The sequence below is a fragment of the Somniosus microcephalus genome, chromosome 5 (genome assembly GCF_052327205.1).
Source record: "Somniosus microcephalus isolate GS21.2 chromosome 5, FLI_Smic_1.0, whole genome shotgun sequence".
NCBI classification, from domain to species: Eukaryota; Metazoa; Chordata; class Chondrichthyes; order Squaliformes; family Somniosidae; genus Somniosus; species Somniosus microcephalus.
The window spans coordinates 174208407-174228823 of record NC_140991.1 but is presented as its reverse complement, the minus strand read 5'-3'; the positions used below and the strand labels follow the sequence as shown (position 1 = coordinate 174228823).

At 46.4% G+C, this 20417-nt stretch overlaps 1 protein-coding gene across 1 annotated transcript; it reads left to right on the top strand.

Moving 5' to 3' along the window:
* Window positions 1-245: 245 nt before the first annotated feature.
* Window positions 246-12486, top strand: LOC147117447 (uncharacterized). The gene is made up of 3 exons (XM_085988442.1): window positions 246-5988; window positions 8492-8991; window positions 10171-12486. The coding sequence occupies exon 3, from the start codon at window positions 11184-11186 to the stop codon at window positions 12471-12473; it is 1290 nt and encodes a 429-aa protein (XP_085844568.1). The 5' UTR covers window positions 246-5988; window positions 8492-8991; window positions 10171-11183; the 3' UTR covers window positions 12474-12486.
* Window positions 12487-20417: the final 7931 nt, after the last annotated feature.

Sequence of the window (20417 nt, the reverse complement as noted above, 5' to 3'; positions counted from 1 at the left end):
GTTTCACCGCGGCTCTTATCAGGGATTGCGATCGCCCTTATCTCCCGATCGATGGCCCTGTACCTCTGTCTTCCCAGCCTGTTTCTCCTCACAAGCTGCCTGGATGTCTTCTGCTCTGCAGTGCTCAGTCGCTGATGGAGGCTTCAGGGTCCTAATGCCTGTCACATCCAGTGGGGTGGTGAGATTTGAAACCTTCAACGTCCTGTTTGTGGACGAAGCCGCCGTGAAATAACTGCCGCAGAGTTCGAATCCGACTCGTCGCCAATGTTAAGTCTGTGGGTTGTATTGTAAATAATCCACAGACTCCACGATTAACAAAATAAAACAGGTCTTTACTATTCAGAGGTTCGGGCGATTCTGCCCTAGTTAACGTATCACAACCCTTATATACTGGTGTGGTCACTATCGGTATTACAGTATACATGAGCCAACAAATAGTGCCACCCTAAAGTAGTGCTCTTAAAGGCGAACGGTTACATTCAATAGTTCCCTTAAAGGTAACCGGTTACATACACAACACTAGGTTTCATTTTTAGAAGAATAGCATTGAAAAGTAGAGAAGCAAGTTCCCACAAACAACAATGTGATAATGACCAGATAATCTGTTTTAGTGGTGTTGATTGAAGGATAAATATTGGCTTGAACACCAGGGATAACTCCGCTGCTCTTCTTCAAAATAGTGCCACAGGATCTTTTACGTCCACCTAAGAGGGCAGACAGGGCCTCGACCTTTCCTTTTGTTCTTTCATCCCCTCCCCCATTTCCCAGCCCCTAAACTTGCTTTAAAATCTGTCCCATTTCCTGCTTGTTTCCAGTTCTGATGAAAGGTCTTCAACCTGAAATGTTAACTCTGCTTTTCTCTCTCCATGGATGCGGCCTGGCCTGCTGAGTTTTTCCAGTGTTTTCTGTTGTTATCCTCGGTTTAACATCTCATCCAAAAGACGGCACCTCTGACAGTACTGCACTGGAATGTCAGTCTAGATTTTGATGCTCAAGTCTCTGGCATAGGATTGAACCATAACTGTAGGGGGTTTTTGGCGTGTGTGTGCCCAGTCAGCTCTGCCCCAGACTGTCTCTGAGTGGATTGAATCGCTCCCACACCCCTGGGTTCTAGACACCGGACTTAGGTACAGGCGGCGATACAGAAAATCGAGTAGACAAGTGGTTTGGTGCAAGAAAACCAGATTTTATTAAAAGGCCGAATAAAACACAATACTACTGAGAATTACTGGTATAGTTACAGGCATAAAACAGTTAATACACTTATATGGGAATGGGGAACACACGGCACATCGAGGGAAACAAGTACATTAAAAATCCCCTTATCCTTATCCCACCCCCTCCACCTAACTAGATTAAGTTATGAGGGGCCAGGAATTCATGCTCACCAATTCAAAACCTGTCACTTTAGATGGTGGGGTTTAAAGTCCGCTCTTCCTGTCCTTTGGGGTATCCCGTCGCCACGTGGTCACAGGGCGCGGCACTGAAGTTGTTTGTGCAAAGGCACCCTCCCTTTTTCTCCGTTAACGTCTTCGTCAAGCACTTCATCGCGATGGGCCTTCTTCTCCTTCGGGCGGTCGCCAACGGTATTGTGGCAGTTGGGGGTCGGTTGGCAGTCTTTACCGTCTAATGATTTTGCTATCCATGCTTCGAACACCAGCTTATTCTTCAACTGGGCTATTACTGTCCATGTGACAAACGCCAGCTTATAACTAGGCCGTTTGTCTAGATTTTGCTACCCATTCTTCAAACACCAACATATTCTTAAATTGGGGTTTTACTGTCCATGCATGTAACGCCAACTTATTCACAAAACGCTAGCTTATAACTAGGCGTTTGTTCCCCAACGCGTCTTTCGCTGCCCTTCTCTGCTCTTATCGGTTTACCGTATTCTTCGTCTCATCTCATCTTGTCTGCCCGTTTGTGGCCTGTGTGTCCTGTGTGGTTTCGAACTCGGGTCGCGTTCTTCTCCCGCATTGGGCCCTCAGTGTAGTAATGGGCGTCCTTGGTGTTGAGCAGCACGGGGAGCGAGAAGAGAGCCCGCCACGAGGCCAGGGCACGAGAACAAGAGGCAGCAGGCCAAAAGCCAAATGATAAGAGGCCAGAGCAAGAGAGAGAGATCACTACCGATGGGCCTACAATTATACCCGATTCTTCATTTATATCTGCGCGCCAAACCAGGTCAGTCCTTTGTCTAACTTTTGGCGGGCTCATTTAAACTGATTACAGCCATTTACTTTAACGACTCCTGAAATGGTTGTCTCTGTGTTTTAATGGTTTCGATGTCCTGGCTGTTGGTTATGCATGAAACTTAATCGGGTTTTCCTGACTTGGTGGCTTCTGTGAGCTGTTACCGATTAAATATGCAGAAACCTGATGGCCTTGATTGAGGCCCATTCTAACCTGATCTGTTTCAAGGCGAATGAAATGCATATTCTGTGTTTGCACAGTCTGGCCCCACGGAGTCTATTCACAGGTCTATGCATTTTAAGTTTCGTTCCAGGCTTGAAAAAAAGGTGCCTGCCTGTTTGCAGAGCCTTGCTTTTAAAATCCTGTCCTTTTGGTCAGGAGGTTGCAGAAGCCTGTCTTTTCATAACTTGTCCACGCAGGGTCCCTTTATCCATAACTTTGGGGAATGTGGGAATTTTGAGAACCCTACATAACCTTCTGGACTCAGAGGTGAGGGTGCTACTCAATGTTTTAAAATATATTAGTTATTGAACATTAAAAACATTTACAACATCATGATCATTCCATTGTATCATACAAATCCATTCCGCCACTCTGCACAGCCATTCCTCCACCACATATTAATATCAAAACCTGAAGTTTAATTTATCTCCCATAGCATATACTAATCTATTGTACTTTAAAAATTGATCAGTAATTATGGCTCCAAATAAGGGAAGTGTGCCTGATAATCCCCCCATCATTTAATCTCCGGCCCTTCCCTCCTCTCATGCTCCTTCCCAACTTTTGGGGCAGCTGTTGCTTTCTTCTGCAACCTCCGGCTCTTTTTCATCTCCCATTTGAACCTTCCCTGCAGTTTCAGCCTCTTCTTTACATTAAGTTTGGGCCGAGGAGCTGCCCCTCTGCCCCTCACTAACCTTTCCCTTTCCACACGATGCCACTCCACCCCCCACTTCCGTGTCTCTGTCCCCCTCTGACTCCTCACTCTCAAGCTCTTCTGTAACCTCCTGTCCCTGCTCCCTGTCAGATATGTAATCTCCCTTAGAGAGTCTTCCTGCTATCACAGTTTCTCCAACAGCGACACTCCCTTCGGCCTCATTGCCACTGCTGACCCTTGCTCCACGTTTCTTCTCTCTCTGGGACAATGGTGCATCTGCACCTATTTTGCTCTCTTCTGATGTCTTTGTTTCCCCACTCCCATCCTGCTGCCCCTTTAAGGCTCCTGCATCTTGCACCCTCTCCTTGTCTTGCCCCCTCCTGCTCCCTGAGATGTCTGACTCCGCATCATTCTTTGGAGTACTTACATATAACCCGCACCCCGTTCCAGCCTCCTCTCCCCCCGTGGACACAAGATTCTTTAGGGAGAGCCAAGCCATATTATGACTCAACTCTGCCCTCGACCCATGCTGCCCACTGCTGTCTTTGTCCTTTTCCACTGTACTTCGTGTGTTTTCCACCATCTCCATCCTGTTCTCTGCTCTGCAATTTTCTGTCTCTTCCTGTGCTCTTCTCTCCTTCCATTCACCAGCTGCGTCCTCCACCTGCTCCACTCCTCCAGTCGCTCCATTCACACTTCCTGCTCCTTCTCCCATCTCCTCGTCACTCAAGAGGCTTCCTTCTGCTTCACACTCACAGCGGGTGGGGCCTTTGTGACACACCCCACAGCTCTCTGCGTTGCAGCTCCGAGTGATGTGTCCAGGCTCACCGCAGTTATAGCAGTATAAGTCTGAACAGCTTCTTACAAGATGGTCGTGTCTAAGACAATAATAACAAACCTTCACCTGGTTATCATGCAGTACTGCACTCCTTCCATTGTCCCAAATTTCATGCTATACAGCAATGACTTCACCCGCTCTGGGAACCGTACCTTTACATAACAGGTTCCATCTGCTATCTGCGTTCCTGGATAGTGTAAGAAATAGGTATTTTAAATAGGGTTTTAATTCTTAAGGAACAGAGAAATAAACTGAAGAAATGCGGCCGGGAACAGATGGCTGGAATATCAGTAAGGTCAGATAACAAGTGCAAAAGACAAATGGCCAAGGCCAGGACATGGAAGTGATGAAGGAGTCAGAAAATACAAGACAACATGGAACCAGAAGTCATAAAATGTTCTTAAAGAAACATAACAAGACCTTTAGAACAGAGATAAGGAGGAAAATGACCTCATGAGGCAGGGAGGGGGCTGTTAGAGATACCCTCTCCCTTGTAATTGAACAATGGGATGGGTAAAATGATTGACACCAGGCAATCTCCAGCCCATCGAAATAAAGTATAAAAACAGATGACCGAGAGAGGAAAACAGACAGCTAGGGCGAAGGCTTCCTCGAGGTGGAAATCAATGCTGGCCTATGTCTAACACCATGTTCAAGTTTAACCTCTGAGGTGGATCCATGCTGGTTCTTAACCAAACACCTCCAACAGCTCGAGGGACGAACTAACAGAAGTGACTACACTCTAGATTTAAAAAAAAACCTGTACAATAGCAAAATGCTGAAAGCCTGTTTGGCCCAGTGGTAAGGGCATGGTACAGTTAAACCTAGAAACACAGGCACACCTGTGAGTTTTAATTTAACTTTGGAAAAGACATTTACTTTGGACAATAAGCGTCTCGATAGGTGATTTAATGGTGAATAGGTGATTTAACTTTGGACAATGAGACTTTGGCCTAGAAATTCAGTGGCCTGCGCCACCAGTTTGTGCCCAAAGAGGGCTTTTGTGCCACTGTGCAAACCTACCACGATATTTAGCGGGGCGCTAATGGCGGCGTTAGCCAGTAGCGCTGCGCCGCCACCGATGACGTCATCGGTGTGCGCAGCGCCCCGCTATCGCCCCGCTGGCCATATTTGGTTGCTGCCGCCTCCCCCGCGCCGGCCGCAAACAGCGACCGGTACACGGGGCCTACCTGTGCCAGTAGTGGGGCGAGTTAAGGTGGAGGTGCGGCCGGCTGCTTTTTCGGCGGCCGCCTGCCCGCACCTCCGTCACCGGCCTCCTACACCCCCCCCCCGCGGCATTGCCAGCTGTTTCCAGAGAGCCCGGCACTTCTCCTTGGTGCCGGGCTCATTTGCCGGCACTCGCGAGCGGGGATCGCGCTGTTGCAGGCACCTCCCCCTTAAGAGCGAGAGGAAGGCCTGCAGTACCGCAGGCTGCCGTGCCGCAGCGGGTGGCGCTGCAGCACTTTGCACGCCGATATTCAGTTTCGGCGCCCCGCTCGGGGCGCCGAAACCCTTGTTTAGCGGCCGGCTTCCACTTGGGGCGCTGAAACTGAATATCCCGCTGGCGCAAGTGGCTCCGCGCGCAGCGGTAATTCCGGCGCCCAGGCGAGCTGGGCGCCCCTAACTGAATTTCTAGGCCTTTGTGTTTTAATGGGTTTCGATGGATCTTCAATGGACAAGACAATGATACCAGTTTCGCTGGAACAATGGACTTCCTGGCCTCAATGGAAAACACTTTAACCTTGGGCAAAACACATCAGCAGTAAGACTAAATCACATCAAATATGTACTACGGGGATGGGGGGGAGACAAGATAAGGAATTATATTCCATCCCTTAGCCCTGTACATATCCTGTGGTTTGGATTACTAGGTGTGTATTGGAAAACAAGTGTTGGGGGAAGGCCCAGACTATAAAAGGTGTGTCGGAAGAGCTGTAAAAAGGAACCACACCACAGCTCTCTCTCTCTCTCGGAAGCTAGCTCTGGCTACAGCAACTGCCAAGTGTAAGAAGGAAGGGAAGACGGTCATCTTCAGCTCCCAGCCTGCAATTGACGTCAGCCACAACCAGCCGGACAGGTGATTGTAAGTATCAGTTGACTCTACAAGGGGTTTGCACTGTGTAGGCAGCTGCAGTCAGATAAAGGAGGACGGGGACAGGTCATCTCTGATCCAGGCCTACAATCCGCAACGGTGACGACCGGCCGTATGGGTGATTGTAAGTTTCAGCCAAATCTCAACAGGGTTTTGTCTGTGTTTTATTGGTTTTAATAAACTAACAGGTTTGGGTTGAACCTAAACCTTTGTGTCATCTACCATTTTGTTCCTGTAAAACCCAGATTCAAAGAACCCTTGTAAGGACGAGGAAACCAAACATCTTACATCACCTCCATTTAGTCCGCAAGCATGATCCTGGGCTTCTGGTCACCTGTCTCTTTAATTCTTTAATTCTCCTCTCTGCTTCCACTCTGACCTCACTGTCTTTGGCCTCTTACGCTGTTCCAATGAAGCTCAACGTAAGCTCTAGGAACAGCGCCTCATCTTTCGATTGGCACTTTGCAGCTTTCCAGACTCAACATTGAGTTCAACAAATTCAAATCATAACCTTTGTTCCGATTTTTTTGGATGGCAGCTGTTGATGATTCTGCTATTCCCATTTACACCTCCTCTAGACCCATCTTTTGTTTCTTTACTTGTCCTATTAACATCTTCTTTTGCCATGCACCATCATCACTTTTGTCATTTGATCTCTCCTGCCTTCCACCCTATCACAGACCTTCCCTTTTGTTCTTTCCTTCCCACCCCCCTTTCCCTGCCCCTGTACCTGCTTAAAATCTGTTACATCTCTAACTTATTTCAGTTCCGACGAAAGGTCATCGAACTGAAACATTAACTCTGTTTCTCTCTCCACAGATGCTGCCTGATCTGCTGAGTATTTCCAGCATTTTCTGTTTCTATTTTGTTGATGTTGGTTGAGGGAGGACTTTTGGGCAGGACCCTGATCTTCAAATCGTGGCAGCCGATCTTTAACCTCCAGCAGAACAGGCAGAGAGGCCCTGAGTATAATGGGCCAGATTTTGCTAACAAAAAATAACAGCTTGTGAACAATGCACACTGTTATTAATGGGCAAATCGTCCGGAAACTTGTGGTGAGGAAGAGATACCCCATGAATTGTGAATCGTCACAAGTTGCTGAATGATTGGCGCCAGTCCGCCATTAGTTTCACGAAAATGGCAGCTCACCCTTAACCTCCCTGTGAGTTTCATGAAGTTGTTGGATTTGCACATTAATTGCCCATTAAACTCACCAAAGAAAGTTAAGTCTTGTAATTAATAGCAGAAGTACCCTTTTTTCGACATGATAATTGTTAATGACTGCCAATCTACTTCGCTGGCCCAGAAAGTGAACAATTAAAAGTTTGGAGTTTCATTCCTTCAGATAGTGAATTGTTGTTGGCCATTTAAAAAATGCCAAATATTAATTTTTTAATTTTTTTTCTTACTTTTTCTTTCTGTCTCTTTTCTCTCTCTCTTCATCCAGTCTTTATTTCTCTTTCTGCACCTGATTTGACATTGAATTCACCCATTCTAATTCACCCTCCTTCTCAGTCCTTCCTCTGTTTATTTCTAAATCCTTACATCTCATTGTTAAGGAAATACACGGTTGGTCCCTTGTTCACCAAGGTCACAGATGTCCTGTTGCCCACGCCAGGCCATTATCAGCTCACACTTCCAGCAACTTTTGAGTTGATGGGTGCAACAAAATGTCTAACTAACCATGCCCTGCACCAGAAAATTCTGGGACAATGTTTCATCCAAAGAATGCTATGAATGCACTGCTAGATTCATAACTTTTCATTAGATAGATAGGTAAGTAGGTAGACAAAGAGACAGATAGATAGACAGGTAGATAGACAACGATACAGATAGATAGACAGGCTGACTGACTGACTGACTCGCTCACTCACTCACTCCAAGTTCCTTTTCTGTGACCCTCATGAATTCTTAGAACCTGCAAATTTCACCATTTGGACTCAGAATCTTACAACACAGAAGGAGGCCATTCAACACATTGTGCCTGTGGCGGCTCTTGGAAAGAGCAATCCAATTAGTCCCACATCCCCTGTTCTTTCCCCATAGCCCTGCAAAGTTTACCCTTCAGGTAGTTATCGAATTCCCTTTTGAAAGTTACTATTGTATCTGCATCCACCACCCATTCAGGCAAAGCATTTGAGATCATAACTCACTGCATAAAAAAATGTCTCCTCATCTGCCCTCTGGTTCTTTGCCACTTTTCTTAAATCTGTGTCCTTGGTTACTGACCCACCTGCCAGTGGAAACAATTTCTCCCTATTTACTCTATCAAAACCCATCATAATTTTGAACACCTCCAATAAATCTCCCTTTAACCTTCTCTGCTCAAAGACAACAAACCTAGCTTCTCTGGTATCTCCACATAATTGAAGCCCCTCATTCTTGTGTATAAAAGCAATGTGATGAAATATTCCATTCATCACTCATCAGCATTTCTCTGCCTGTGACTGTGGTTGGTTTCAGTTTCATTTCCATTGTATTGCACTGTGTGTAGGGCTCGATGTGGCCCAGAGAAACTCGGACGCCTACTCTTCAGCCCGCGCCGTCCACGCCGCCACGTGTGCACCAAGGGCGCCGCCATCTTGGAAGGCATCTTCCCCGCCCGGCAGCCCGACACCGTCGGGGCCCCGCTCTCCCCCCAGAAGCCCTACGACAGCCGCGACGCGTCGGGGACCCAACTGCTACTTCTGCGGGCAGCCGAAGCACACCAGAAACCTGTGCCCGGCGAAAGGCACCACCTGCTTTAAGTGCGGTAAGAAGGGGCACTTCGGGAAGGTGTGCAGAGGGAACCCTGCCGGAAAACCCGCCACCGCCGCGTGTGCGCCGTGGGAGCGGCCATCTTGGACGCCATCTTGCCCGACCTCGTGGGGTCCACCATCTTGTGAGCAGACAGCGTGGACGCCATCTTGTCTCGATCAGGGCCCTACAGTGGCATCGGTCACAGTGGACCAGACCAGGCCGCACCCGCTATCCAAATCAATGGTGGACATCGAGGTAAACGGGTGCAGGGTTAAATGTTTAATTGACAGTGGAAGCACGGAGAGTTTTATCCACCCTGAACTGGTACAACAACTCTCCCTAAAGGTGGTCCCTACTCGGGGTACCATCTCTATGGCTGATAAAACCCAGACATCGACCATTATGGGTTACTGCACGGTACAATTGTCCGTTAACGGAACTGTATACGATAATTTTAAAGTATTAATCAATGATTAACTTGGTACTTGGTACTGTTCTGATAGAGAAATGATAAAGGAAATGCAATCTGTTATTTAACCACAGTCTTATCATTAGTCTCCAGCGTGACTCACAGGAATCTGCCAATCAGTAGCAAGTACATATAAATATATACATACTCTTTGGGAGAGGAGGAGAGAGGATGACAGGAGGGGGAGTGGGCAGAGGGAGAGAGGGGGAAGGGAAGGGGAGGGAACAGGAAGAGTGGGTGTGAAAGGGAGAGAGGGGAGAGGAGATGGGAGACAGGGAGGGGGAAGGGGTCAGGAGGGGAAGTGAGGATGGGAGAGGAGAGGATAGGCAAGTGGAGAAAAGGTGAGGAAAGGAAAGAGCAGGCAGACAAAGAGAGGGAGGGTGAAGAGGGGGAGGGGAAGAAGCAGGGGAGAGGGATGACAGAGATGGAGGGAAGAGAAATTTAAAGTACATTGCAGCCTGCTGTTACATAAAAGTCAAATCAACTGTTCAGAACTTGAACAAATCAATGGAGTTCTGAACTATGCTATTGCAATAATTTAAAACAAAATCACCAAAAAACACCAATCAGTCAATTTCAAACACTGAATACAACCAGGTATCTGATGTTACTTATACAGTATACTGTTATATTTAATGCAAGGCTTTTATATCAGGATGGAGCTAAGTTTAAAGGATTGGGGGGGAGGTGGTGGGGGGGGGAGTTGCAAGCTGACAATTAACATCTGCAGACTAGGAGGCACAGGAGACCAGCGGAGTCTCAGCATGCATGGCTATCGGAGATGGGGAGATGGGGGCCTGCCAGCTACCTGGTGACAGAATAAAATATCAGGCAGCCACATGGCATACAGCACTCAGTCAAGTTGACTTGATGTCAACAACCACAGAAATATGCTCATTGGCATAATGATAACTTCAAACATTCTTACTTTGACAGTATTCATTCATGTCTTTTATTTCCCACAGGGCTTTCATGCATTCAGCAGGAGGTGGTACAGGTCGCCCATGACGATGACAACTCCTCAGAGGAACTCATTCCCTCTGAGGGTGCCCCTTCACAGGACTTGTGCAGATCATACACCAGCTCAGATACTTGCACATCCATGAGAAAAGTTGGAGAGCAGACTTTGGCGGGACCCTCACGGCCTTCAAAACCCAGAGGACGTCGGCCAAGAGTAACTCAACAGTCAGAGCAGGGATGTGAGCAGCCTGCCTCAACCTCTGCTGAAGCCACAGGGGTTCCACACAAAGAAGTACTAGGAAAAGTAAGAGTAAAGATTTGTAGTTAAACAAGGGTATGCACATGGCTGTTACTCATTGTTAGAATGTTAAGTTCTGTTGTATATTTGAACCTAGGGTTGCAAAGGGGTGGAAAGTTTCTGCTAAATTTCCGGTAAATTTCCGGAAATTTTCCACGGGAAGTTTAGCTTGGGAATTTTGGGAATTTTGCCCAAAAAAGCACATGCTAGCATAATATTGTTTTTTTTGTATTTCTTTCTTTTTTTTCCACAGGTCCTCTCTTAAAATTACTAACAGAGATGGAATCTTAATTATTAAGGAATTTCTTAATCAATATATGTTTATCTTCTTACTTGGCTTGTTTTAATAATTACAAGTTTTGTGTGTGACTGTGAACAAATGTGTCCTGATTGGTTGGATGAGTGGATGAGCGATTAGCTCCCTCTATTTGTAATATTTGCATATCGAATTGTGATTGGCCTGCAGGCATCTGTAAGACTGCTATAGTTTTTTAAGATCCAGGTTAGGGGTCCTGAGGGAAGTAATTTTGTTTTCTGCTGATGTTGTGATGATGCAGTAAGTAAATCAGACTTTATACCAAATAAACCAGTTACTTGTTGAACTCTGTTGTCCTTCAATTTAAAATATACAAAATAATACACTATTGGTGATGTAGCGTCGTGTGTGTACATCACCCTGTTGCAATCGTGCTGATCGACCGCAGTTCGACACAGAGATGAATGCCCTTTATTTCTCTGCATAGAACAATGCCACATTTACCGTCGGATGTGTGGAAGCATTTTACCCCAGGCATTAAAGATGGAAAGACTGTGTACATGTGCAAACACTGTAGAAAGCCATATGTAAAGAATGCCACAAAGATGCAGCAGCATTTATCCAATGATCTTGGATTACAAAAGGTCTTTGCAGTAGTTACTGACAATGCTGCGAATATGAAGGCTGCTTGGGCTCAAGTGGAGGAGGCCTACCCTCATATTACGTCTATTGGGCTTAACCTGCTCCTCAAGGACATCATGGGTTTGAGAACCATGGAAGCACTGTACAAGAGAGCCAAGCAAGTTGTTAAGTATGTCAGGGGAAAACAGGTAGTTGCAGCAACCTACAACTCCAAACAAATGACAAAGAACAAGAACACCACACTGAAGCTGCCCAACAACACTAGATGGGGTGGTGTTGTCATAATGTACAACAGCCTTCTGGAGGGTAAGGAGTCACTGCAAGAAACTCCTGGGGATATGGAAACCACCATCAAGAAAATACTGCTGGATGATGTGTTTTGGGAGAGAGTGGTTAGTAGCCTTAAACTACTCTCACCAGTAGCATCTGCAATTGCTCAGATTGAAGGAGATGACGCTGTCTTGTCAGATGTTCTCAGGCTTTTTACTGATTTAAAAGAACAAATCAGCATTGCCCTACCCACATCCCTGCTGCTCAAAGCAGAGGAGAAGGCAATTGTTCAATTCATACAGACGCGTCAAGAATTTTGTGTCAAGCCGATTCATGCTGCAGCATACATGCTGGACCCAAAGCATGTTGGGAGACCAATACTTTCTGGAGAACAGATCAACAGTGCTTACAGTGTGATTTCTACCCTCTCACACCATCTCAATCTGGATGTGGGCAAAGTTCTGGGAAGTCTGGCAAAGTTCTCTACCAAGCAAGGTCTTTGGAATGGGGATGGGATATGGGAATCATGCAAGCATATCAGTGCACATACCTGGTGGAAGGGACTTTGTGCATCTGAGGCCCTGTCACCTATTGCATCGGTGATACTCCAAATCCCACCTTCATCAGCGGCCTCTGAACGAAACTGGTCACTTTTTGGGAATACGCATACAAAGGTGCGCAACAGGCTGACTAACAAGAGAGTGGAGAAACTGGTGGCTATCCGGGCGAACCTACAACTTATTGAGCCAGATACAGAAGTGTCCACCACACAGCTAGACACTGACACAGAGGAGGAAATGGACACGTCAGAGCCAGAGTCAGAGAATCAGGAGGAGCAATGAGGAGTAGAAGACTCAGAAGACTCATGAGTAGAAGACTCAAAGGGACAAAATAAGGACAAATTACAGGCTAAATAAGCTGACGCTCTTTTTATTTTATTTTAGATGGGTCTTTTTTGTGGGGGTTCAATAAAGTTCAAAATTATAACCTAAATAAAGTTTTGAAAGCCTGTTTTTATTTGTATGGAACAGTATGTCTATTTTGAAGACAAAGATAATATAAGGGTCAGAGACAAAAACCATCAGTGTGCAAAAAAACTCAAAATTCCCATAAATTCCCATGGAAAGTTTCCTCTTTTAAAAATTCCCAGAATTTTGCAACCCTATTTGAACCACATAAATATTATTCTTTTTCACCACTTTCCCGTCTTGCCTATAGGGGGTGGCATGTGTGCAGTCAGCTCGCCTCTGACTGGGTTCCCGAGCGGTTTGAATCGCTCCCACACCCCTGGGTTCTAGACAGCGGACTTAGGTACAGGCAGCGATACAGACTTGGAGTAGACAACTGGTTTGGTACAAGAAAACTGTATTTTTATTAAAAGGCACAATAAAATTACAACACTGGAAATTACTGGAATAGATACAGTCTTACAAGAGTACACTTAATAAGGAATGGGGAACACATGGCACATCGAGGGAAAAATCACCGTATTAATCCCCTTACCCTTGTCCCACCCCCAATATCTAACTAATTGTGCTGTGAGGGGCCAGGGATCATGCTCACCAATAAGGGTTTCTGAACAGGTCGAATCCTGTCGATTGGGCTGGTCGCGGTTTTGGGGTTCGCTCTTGGTGTCCTTTGGGGCCTGTCATCATCACATGGTCCCAGGGCATGGCGGTGGAGTCGTCTGAGTAAAGTACCCTCTTTACCTCCGTTAGAGATAGGGAGTAAAGTCTTTGTCGGGTACTTGACCTTGCAGAATGGAAACTTCGGGTTTTGTTCTTCTGCTGGTGGTCTGGTCGTCGAAGTTTTGTTGCGGTTGGGGTTCGGTGTTGGCTTGGTCGTGGTGGCCTAGATCATTACCTGTGCAGTGGAAATGACCCGAAGGTATAGTTTACCCAGCCCTTTTGTTACCACGGTGCTCGTGGTCATCGGTTTCTTCTTCTACCCCTGCTTCGAACATCAGCTTATGCCTGGACCGGGGTGTGTGCCCGCTCATCCCCAATGCTTCTCTGTGCTGCCCTTCTCTGCTTATTGGCCTTGCTGTTCACCTCGTCTCGCCTGCCTGATTGCTGCCCCGTGTGTCCTGTCTGTTTCAAGTCCTGTCTCGAGTCCCCTTTTTTGGTTACTGGTGGGCCTACAATTAAACTATTTCGGAGGTCCGTTATCTGCGCGCCAAATCAGGGTTAGTTCTATGTCTAATTTTGGCGGGCTCGTAAAAGTGATTATAGTCGTTCACTTTAACTGCCTTTTGGGTGGTTGCCCCGTTGTTAAATGTTCCTTAATGTCTCGGTGTTTGTTATTCATAATGTTAATCGGCGTTTTCCTGGCTTGGTGGCTACTTCAAACTGTAACCGATTAGTTATGCAAAAGGCTTGATGGGTTGAGGATTAAGTCTTTCCTGAGTTGATTGGTTTCAAAATGAAGAATGCGTATTCTGCATTATCTAATGTCTGGCTTCAGAAATAACAAGATCCTCACAGACCCAGGCATGTCATCTGATCTGCCATTTTTCCAGGGCCCTGCTCTTCTTCAATCTTGCAGGCTTCTGCCACGAGGTCCAGAAGCCATTTTGTTTAGGGTTCCCTTATAACTTCATCCTTCAGGCTCCCTTTACTAATAACGCTGGGGAATGTGGGAATTTTGAAAACCCTACACTCCCCCCTGTTGATAATAAATTCGCTTTAAGTATCATACCTACGAAGGTGAGCAAAATTCTGACCCTCCACAGCCAATCTTCCCCATAATTACCTATCTATAATCCCATGATACACGCATTTCCCATTCTTTGAAAATGTAGTGTACATAAGCATATATAGGCAAAAATACAATTATTTACACACACCTAAGCATGGAGGTGGTCCCACACCCCTGCACCACTTGGTACATACACATCTTTATTAAAAATAATGCGTCAAAACCTTTATTAAAAAAAATAACAAAAACACAAAAAAACGACAATCTTTATTCCGAAATACAAAATAAAAGAGTCAAACAGGTGTATCTCCCTGCACCTTAACATAATGCTCTTTCCACGTCCTTTGGTTTTGGAATTCTAGTATTTGGCCTTTTCCCTTGCGCAGAGTGCACACTAGGTACAATACTATTCCCAGCTGGCAAACCAAGAGGATGTGGGAAGCCATTCTAACCCATGAACGGACCTCTATATTTTCAAAAATGTCCCACCAGGGTGGAACTACAATGTCCAATATCTTGGCCCCTATTTCTACTGTCTTCTGCTCTAACGTGTAGAAATGTTTTTCTGAGACGATTACTGCTTTTAGTATCTTGGTAAGATGTTCTGGTAGAGGGGGGATTTCATTGCCGAAATGTGCTACATATTTTTGCAGGTTGGTAAAATTCTCTTTTAAAGTGAGGTGAACAGTGGAGGGTTCAGGAATGGGGACAATTCGTTCCTGGGCCACTTGAACTTCTGCCTCGGGTTTAAAGCAGAAACTACTGTCAATTACCGGACACCAGCTATGCTGTCCATGCTGGTACTGGGGCACACCTGTGGTGACACAATATGTCCCACCTCCTATATATAGAAATGAGAAATAGCAAGGGGAGGAAAACGTTAGTGGGTGTGATATATAGGCCTCCAAATAGTAATATGGAGGTGAGGGAAGGCATAAAAAGGGAAATTAGAGAAGCGTGCGATAAGAGCACAGCTGTCATCATGGGTGACTTTAATTTACATATTGATTGGACTACCCAAATTAGTAAAAATTCTGAGGAGGAGGAATTCCTGGAATGTTTTCGGGACGGTTATCTGGACCAATATGTCGAGGAGCCGACTCGAGATCAGGCCATTTTAGACTGGGTATTGTGCAATGAGAAGGGACTTATCAGCAATCTTCTTGTACGAGGCCCCTTGGGTCAGAGCGATCATAATATGATCGAGCTCTCAGTCGAGATGGAGAGTGAGGAAATTGAATCAGAGACTAAGGTCCAGAACTTAAATAAAGGGAATTACGAGGGTATGAGACGGGAATTGGGTAAGATTGATTGGGTGGTGTTTCTGGGGGGATTGACAGTGGATAGACAATGGCAAGCATTCAAAGATAGAATGGAAGAATTCCAGAACATGTTTATACCGGTTTGGCATAAAAATAAACCTAAAAAGGTGACTCAACCGTGGATAACGAGGGAAATTAGGGACAGCATAAAATCAAAAAAAAGGGCATATCAACTGGCAAAAAAAAGCACCAGACCGGAAGATTGGGGGCAGTACAGGATACAGCAAAAGAGGACAAAGGGATTAATCAGGAAGGGGAAAATAGAATACGAAAGTAAACTTGCAGCAAACATAAAGACAGACTGCAAAAGCTTTTATCGGTATATCAGGAGGAAAAGACTGGTAAAATCCCAAGTCGGTCCCTTGCAGTCCGATTCGGGAGAATATATAATGGAGAATAAGGAAATGGCAGACCAATTAAACTCATACTTTGGTTCTGTATTCACAAAGGAGGACACAAATAACCTCCCAGGAATATCGACAAACATAGGGACTAATGAGAGGGAGGAGCTGACAGAAATTAGTATCTCTAGGGATATGGTGTTGGGTAAGTTGAGGGGACTGAAGGCCGACAAATCCCCGGGGCCTGATAAACTACATCCTAGGGTACTTAAGGAGGTGGCCCTGGAGATAGCAGATGCTCTAAGGATCATCTTCCGGAACTCCATTGACTCGGGAACAGTACCCGTGGATTGGAGGGTAGCTAATGTTACCCCAATATTTAAAAAGGGGGGTAGAGAGAAAGCAGGGAATTATAGACCAGTAAGCCTTACATCGGTTGTGGGCAAAATGCTAGAGTCCATTATTAAGGATAAAATAGCGGAGCACTTGACAAATGGGGAAAGGATCGGACAGAGTCAACATGGATTTACAAAGGGTAAATCGTGTTTGACTAATCTGCTGGAATTTTTTGAGGAAGTAACTGGTAAAATAGATGGGGGAGAGCCAGTGGATGTGGTGTACCTTGACTTCCAGAAAGCCTTCGATAAGGTTCCACACAAAAGATTATCATGCAAAATTAAGGCTCATGGGATTGGGGGCAAAGTATTAACGTGGATAGAGAACTGGCTGGCGGATAGAAAACAGAGAGTTGGAATAAACGGCTCGTTTTCGGAGTGGCAGGCAGTGACCAGCGGGGTGCCACAAGGATCTGTCCTGGGACCCCAGCTGTTCACAATATATATAAATGATCTGGATCAGGGAATTGGATGCAATATTTCCAAATTCGCTGACGACACTAAACTAGGAGGAGGGGTGGGCTCTGATGAGGATGTCAGGAGGCTACAGTGCGATTTGGACAGGTTGGGGGAATGGGCGGATACGTGGCAGATGCACTATAATGTGGATAAATGCGAGGTTATCCACTTTGGGGGTAAAAACAGGAGGGTGGATTATTATCTAAATGGCAATAGATTGGGAGATGGGGAAGTGCAGAGGGACCTGGGTGTTCTTGTGCACCAGTCACTGAAGGAGAGCATGCAGGTGCAACAGGCGATTAAGAAGGCAAATGGTATGTTGGCCTTCATATCAAGGGGGTTCGAGTATAGGAATAGGGATACCTTACTACAGCTGTACAAGGTGCTGGTGAGACCGCATCTGGAGTATTGTGTACAGTTTTGGTCGCCCCATCTGCGGAAGGATGTTCTTGCCATGGAAAGAGTGCAGCGGCGATTCACCAGGCTGATACCTGGAATGGCGGGAATGACCTACGAGGAGAGATTGAATAGTTTGGGCTTGTACTCACTGGAGTTTAGAAGATTGAGAGGGGATCTCATCGAAACATATAAAATTATGGCAGGCCTGGACAGGCTGAATTCAGAGAGAATGTTTCCAATGGCAGGGGAGCACAGAACCAGGGGCCACAGTCTAAAAATAGCGGGCAAATCATTTAAAACAGAGATGAGGAAGAATTTCTTCACTCAAAGAGTGGTGAGCCTGTGGAATTCCCTGCCACAGAGGGCTGTGAAGGCTAATTCAATAAATATTTTCAAGAGAGAATTGGATATATTTCTGAAGGCTAAGGGGATTAAGGGTTACGGAGAAAAGGCGGGGACGGGGTACTGAACTGGTAAGATCAGCCATGATCTCATTGAATGGCGGAGCAGGCTCGAAGGGCCGAATGGCCTACTCCTGTTCCTATCTCTATGTTTCTATGCCACCTGTGGGGGAACATGGTCTTGTGCCATTACTTCCATGGTACAGTTTATAGGTTTTGCGCCAACAGCTTTAAACCCACACTGTGGTTTAGAATAGGCGTTCAAGTGCTGGGGACACAGTATTATGTGTGCTCCCCGGCTCTGGCACCCCGAGAGGTCAGTACCTGTCATAGCGTGCTCCCACTTTATGACATAAGGTGGGACCGCTGTGAAACGGATGCGTGCACCCCCTTGAATGACTCCAATGTTCTCTACCCTTTATACCGGTGCGGGTCGGGCTGTCCCACCCATGACCGGCATCCTCACTACTATCCCCATGAGAGTGTGGTTAGAGCGTCCACAATCTACTGGGACAGGGTAGGCCTCAGAAGCTAGCCAGAGTTGATACAAGCTCAAAGCATTCTCAAATGGATGGAGGGCTGCGAGGTGCTTGTTGCTGATCCAGGAGGGGACTAAACCCTGCTTTAAATCCTCCAGGTTACTGCGGCCCTCGCCCAGCAACCATGCCCCATACATTACGCACATCTTGTTCTGTGCAGCCTGATCTGAAGCATTCCTCTCCTCTCTTATAAGGGCATTTACAGTCTTTGCATGCTTCTCCAGCTCAGCAATGATCTCTTTTAAATGGACCATCATAGCCTGGTCCTCGTGTAACTCTGAACCTACTACTGTATTTTCATCCGTTAAGATTTTTCACGATTGTGTTTTCAAACCGTTTATCTGTGTCTGCAATTCTATGTCTTCCAGGCTGTTGATGACAGAGGATCCTATGTTAAATGCTGTGAAAACATCATTCCAGGCTCCCCTTCATTGTCTCCCCGCATTACCAAAATAATCTGTGTGTGTAGTGTATAGTTCTGTCTTGTCTACATTGGCAAAATCGAACTCATAGAATTTCCTAAACATTTCTTTTAACAGGGCCTGGTATAGCTGTTCTGTCTCTTTAGGGCACCACTCAGGTAAGTGTACCTCGGTAAGGTTTAGGATCATGGAAGCTAGTGAACCCCCTCGTATAGCACCTGTTCCGTTCGCACTACTACCAGCCCATTCCCTGGTCCCTTATTAGTGGCGTGGCACACCTCTCTGTGTGTCCTTGCTGCCTGAGTCATGGGCAGGGGCTTTCAGGGGCAGGTCACAAGTTCAGTGGCATTTACTGGGATTGGGGCGTGTGGGACCACGCACGTATGCAAGCTGGAATCCCACTCCACCCCCTCCCCGGCATCTTGCCATTGCCGGCGGAAAATGATGGATATGCTTGCGGGGCAGACCGTCTCTGACCCCCACATACAGACATAAATCCCCTGATCCAGTTCCCACCACTTGTCCCAGCACACACTCAATCCCTCTCGCTTCCCTGTAATCGTCCGATGGGTATTGTTCCCCAATCGTTCCCACTCGACTGCACGGTTCCCTATATCCTTGCTCAGCTTTCTGAGCCACCACCACCTATCCAAAGGAATCTGTCACTTGCATGTCAAACATACACTTTTTCCCACGGTGACACTGATCCTTGTAGCAACGATCTATACCCTGGGGCACAGGAGGGAGGCCTCCCCGTACGTGAACCTGGTCTGGCTGGAGTACTGGGTCGAATTGGACCCCAGCCACCCTGGCCACCTTCCCTCATGGAAGTAGCTCGTGAGCTCCTCCGCACCCCGTTCGCCGCCCCCAGCAGTCACGATCGGTGCTCCCTCTCCTGAACACCCAAAGATGTGGGAGTTCTCCACGTCTCCTTGGTCACTGATGCTCACCGCTGCCAGGGTGAGCAGGAGCAGAACCTTCCTCATCAAAAAATCCCTTCTGTAAAGAGACACAAGAGCATATAGCCAGGTCCCGAGAAGATTCTCTGGCTTGGGTAAAGCATAGTCAGGTCTTGTGACCTCGACTCAATACAAACATTCTTTAACAATAACACTTAAACTACCAATCACCTCGTATAAATTTAAACTAACACCCAAACTTAACAATAACTAAAATTACATTACAGAAACTATGTACATCCGCCGCCCGCCTCCTGTTCAGGCTGCAGCACACTACTCCCTTTGGTGTGGCTGCTCTGTCCTGTTCCTTTGGTCCTTCACAGCCTGCAGCTGCTGGCTGGGGACCTCTGCCCTCAGACCGATCCCTGACTCGAGAGGCAGCCCTTTTAAACTGGGGAGCCAGTGACCACAGTATTTGTAGGGAAATGGTGTTAAGGAAATTGATGGGATTGTAGGCCGATAAATTCCCAGGGCCTGATAATCTACATCCTAGGGTACTTAAGGAAGTGGCCCTAGAAATAGTAGATGCATTGCTGATCCTCTTCCAACATTCGATGGAATATGGAACAGTACCTATGGATTGGCGGGTAGCTAATGTTACCCCACTATTCAAAAAAGGTGGTAGAGAGAAAACGGGGAATTACAGACCGGTAAGCCTGATATCGGTAGTGGGGAAAATGCTAGAGTCCATCATAAAAGATGTAATAGCAGAGCACTTGGAAAACAGTGACAGGATCGGACAAAGCCAACATGGATTTACAAAGGGTAAATCGTGCTTGACTAATCTACTGGCATTTTTTGAGGATGTAACTGGTAAAATAGATAAGGGAGAACCAGTGGATGTGTATTTGG

What these genes read in the sequence shown, in the direction of transcription:
- LOC147117447 (XM_085988442.1), top strand. Translation starts at nt 11,184, where the DNA reads ATGCCCTTTATTTCTCTGCATAGAACAATGCCACATTTACCGTCGGAT.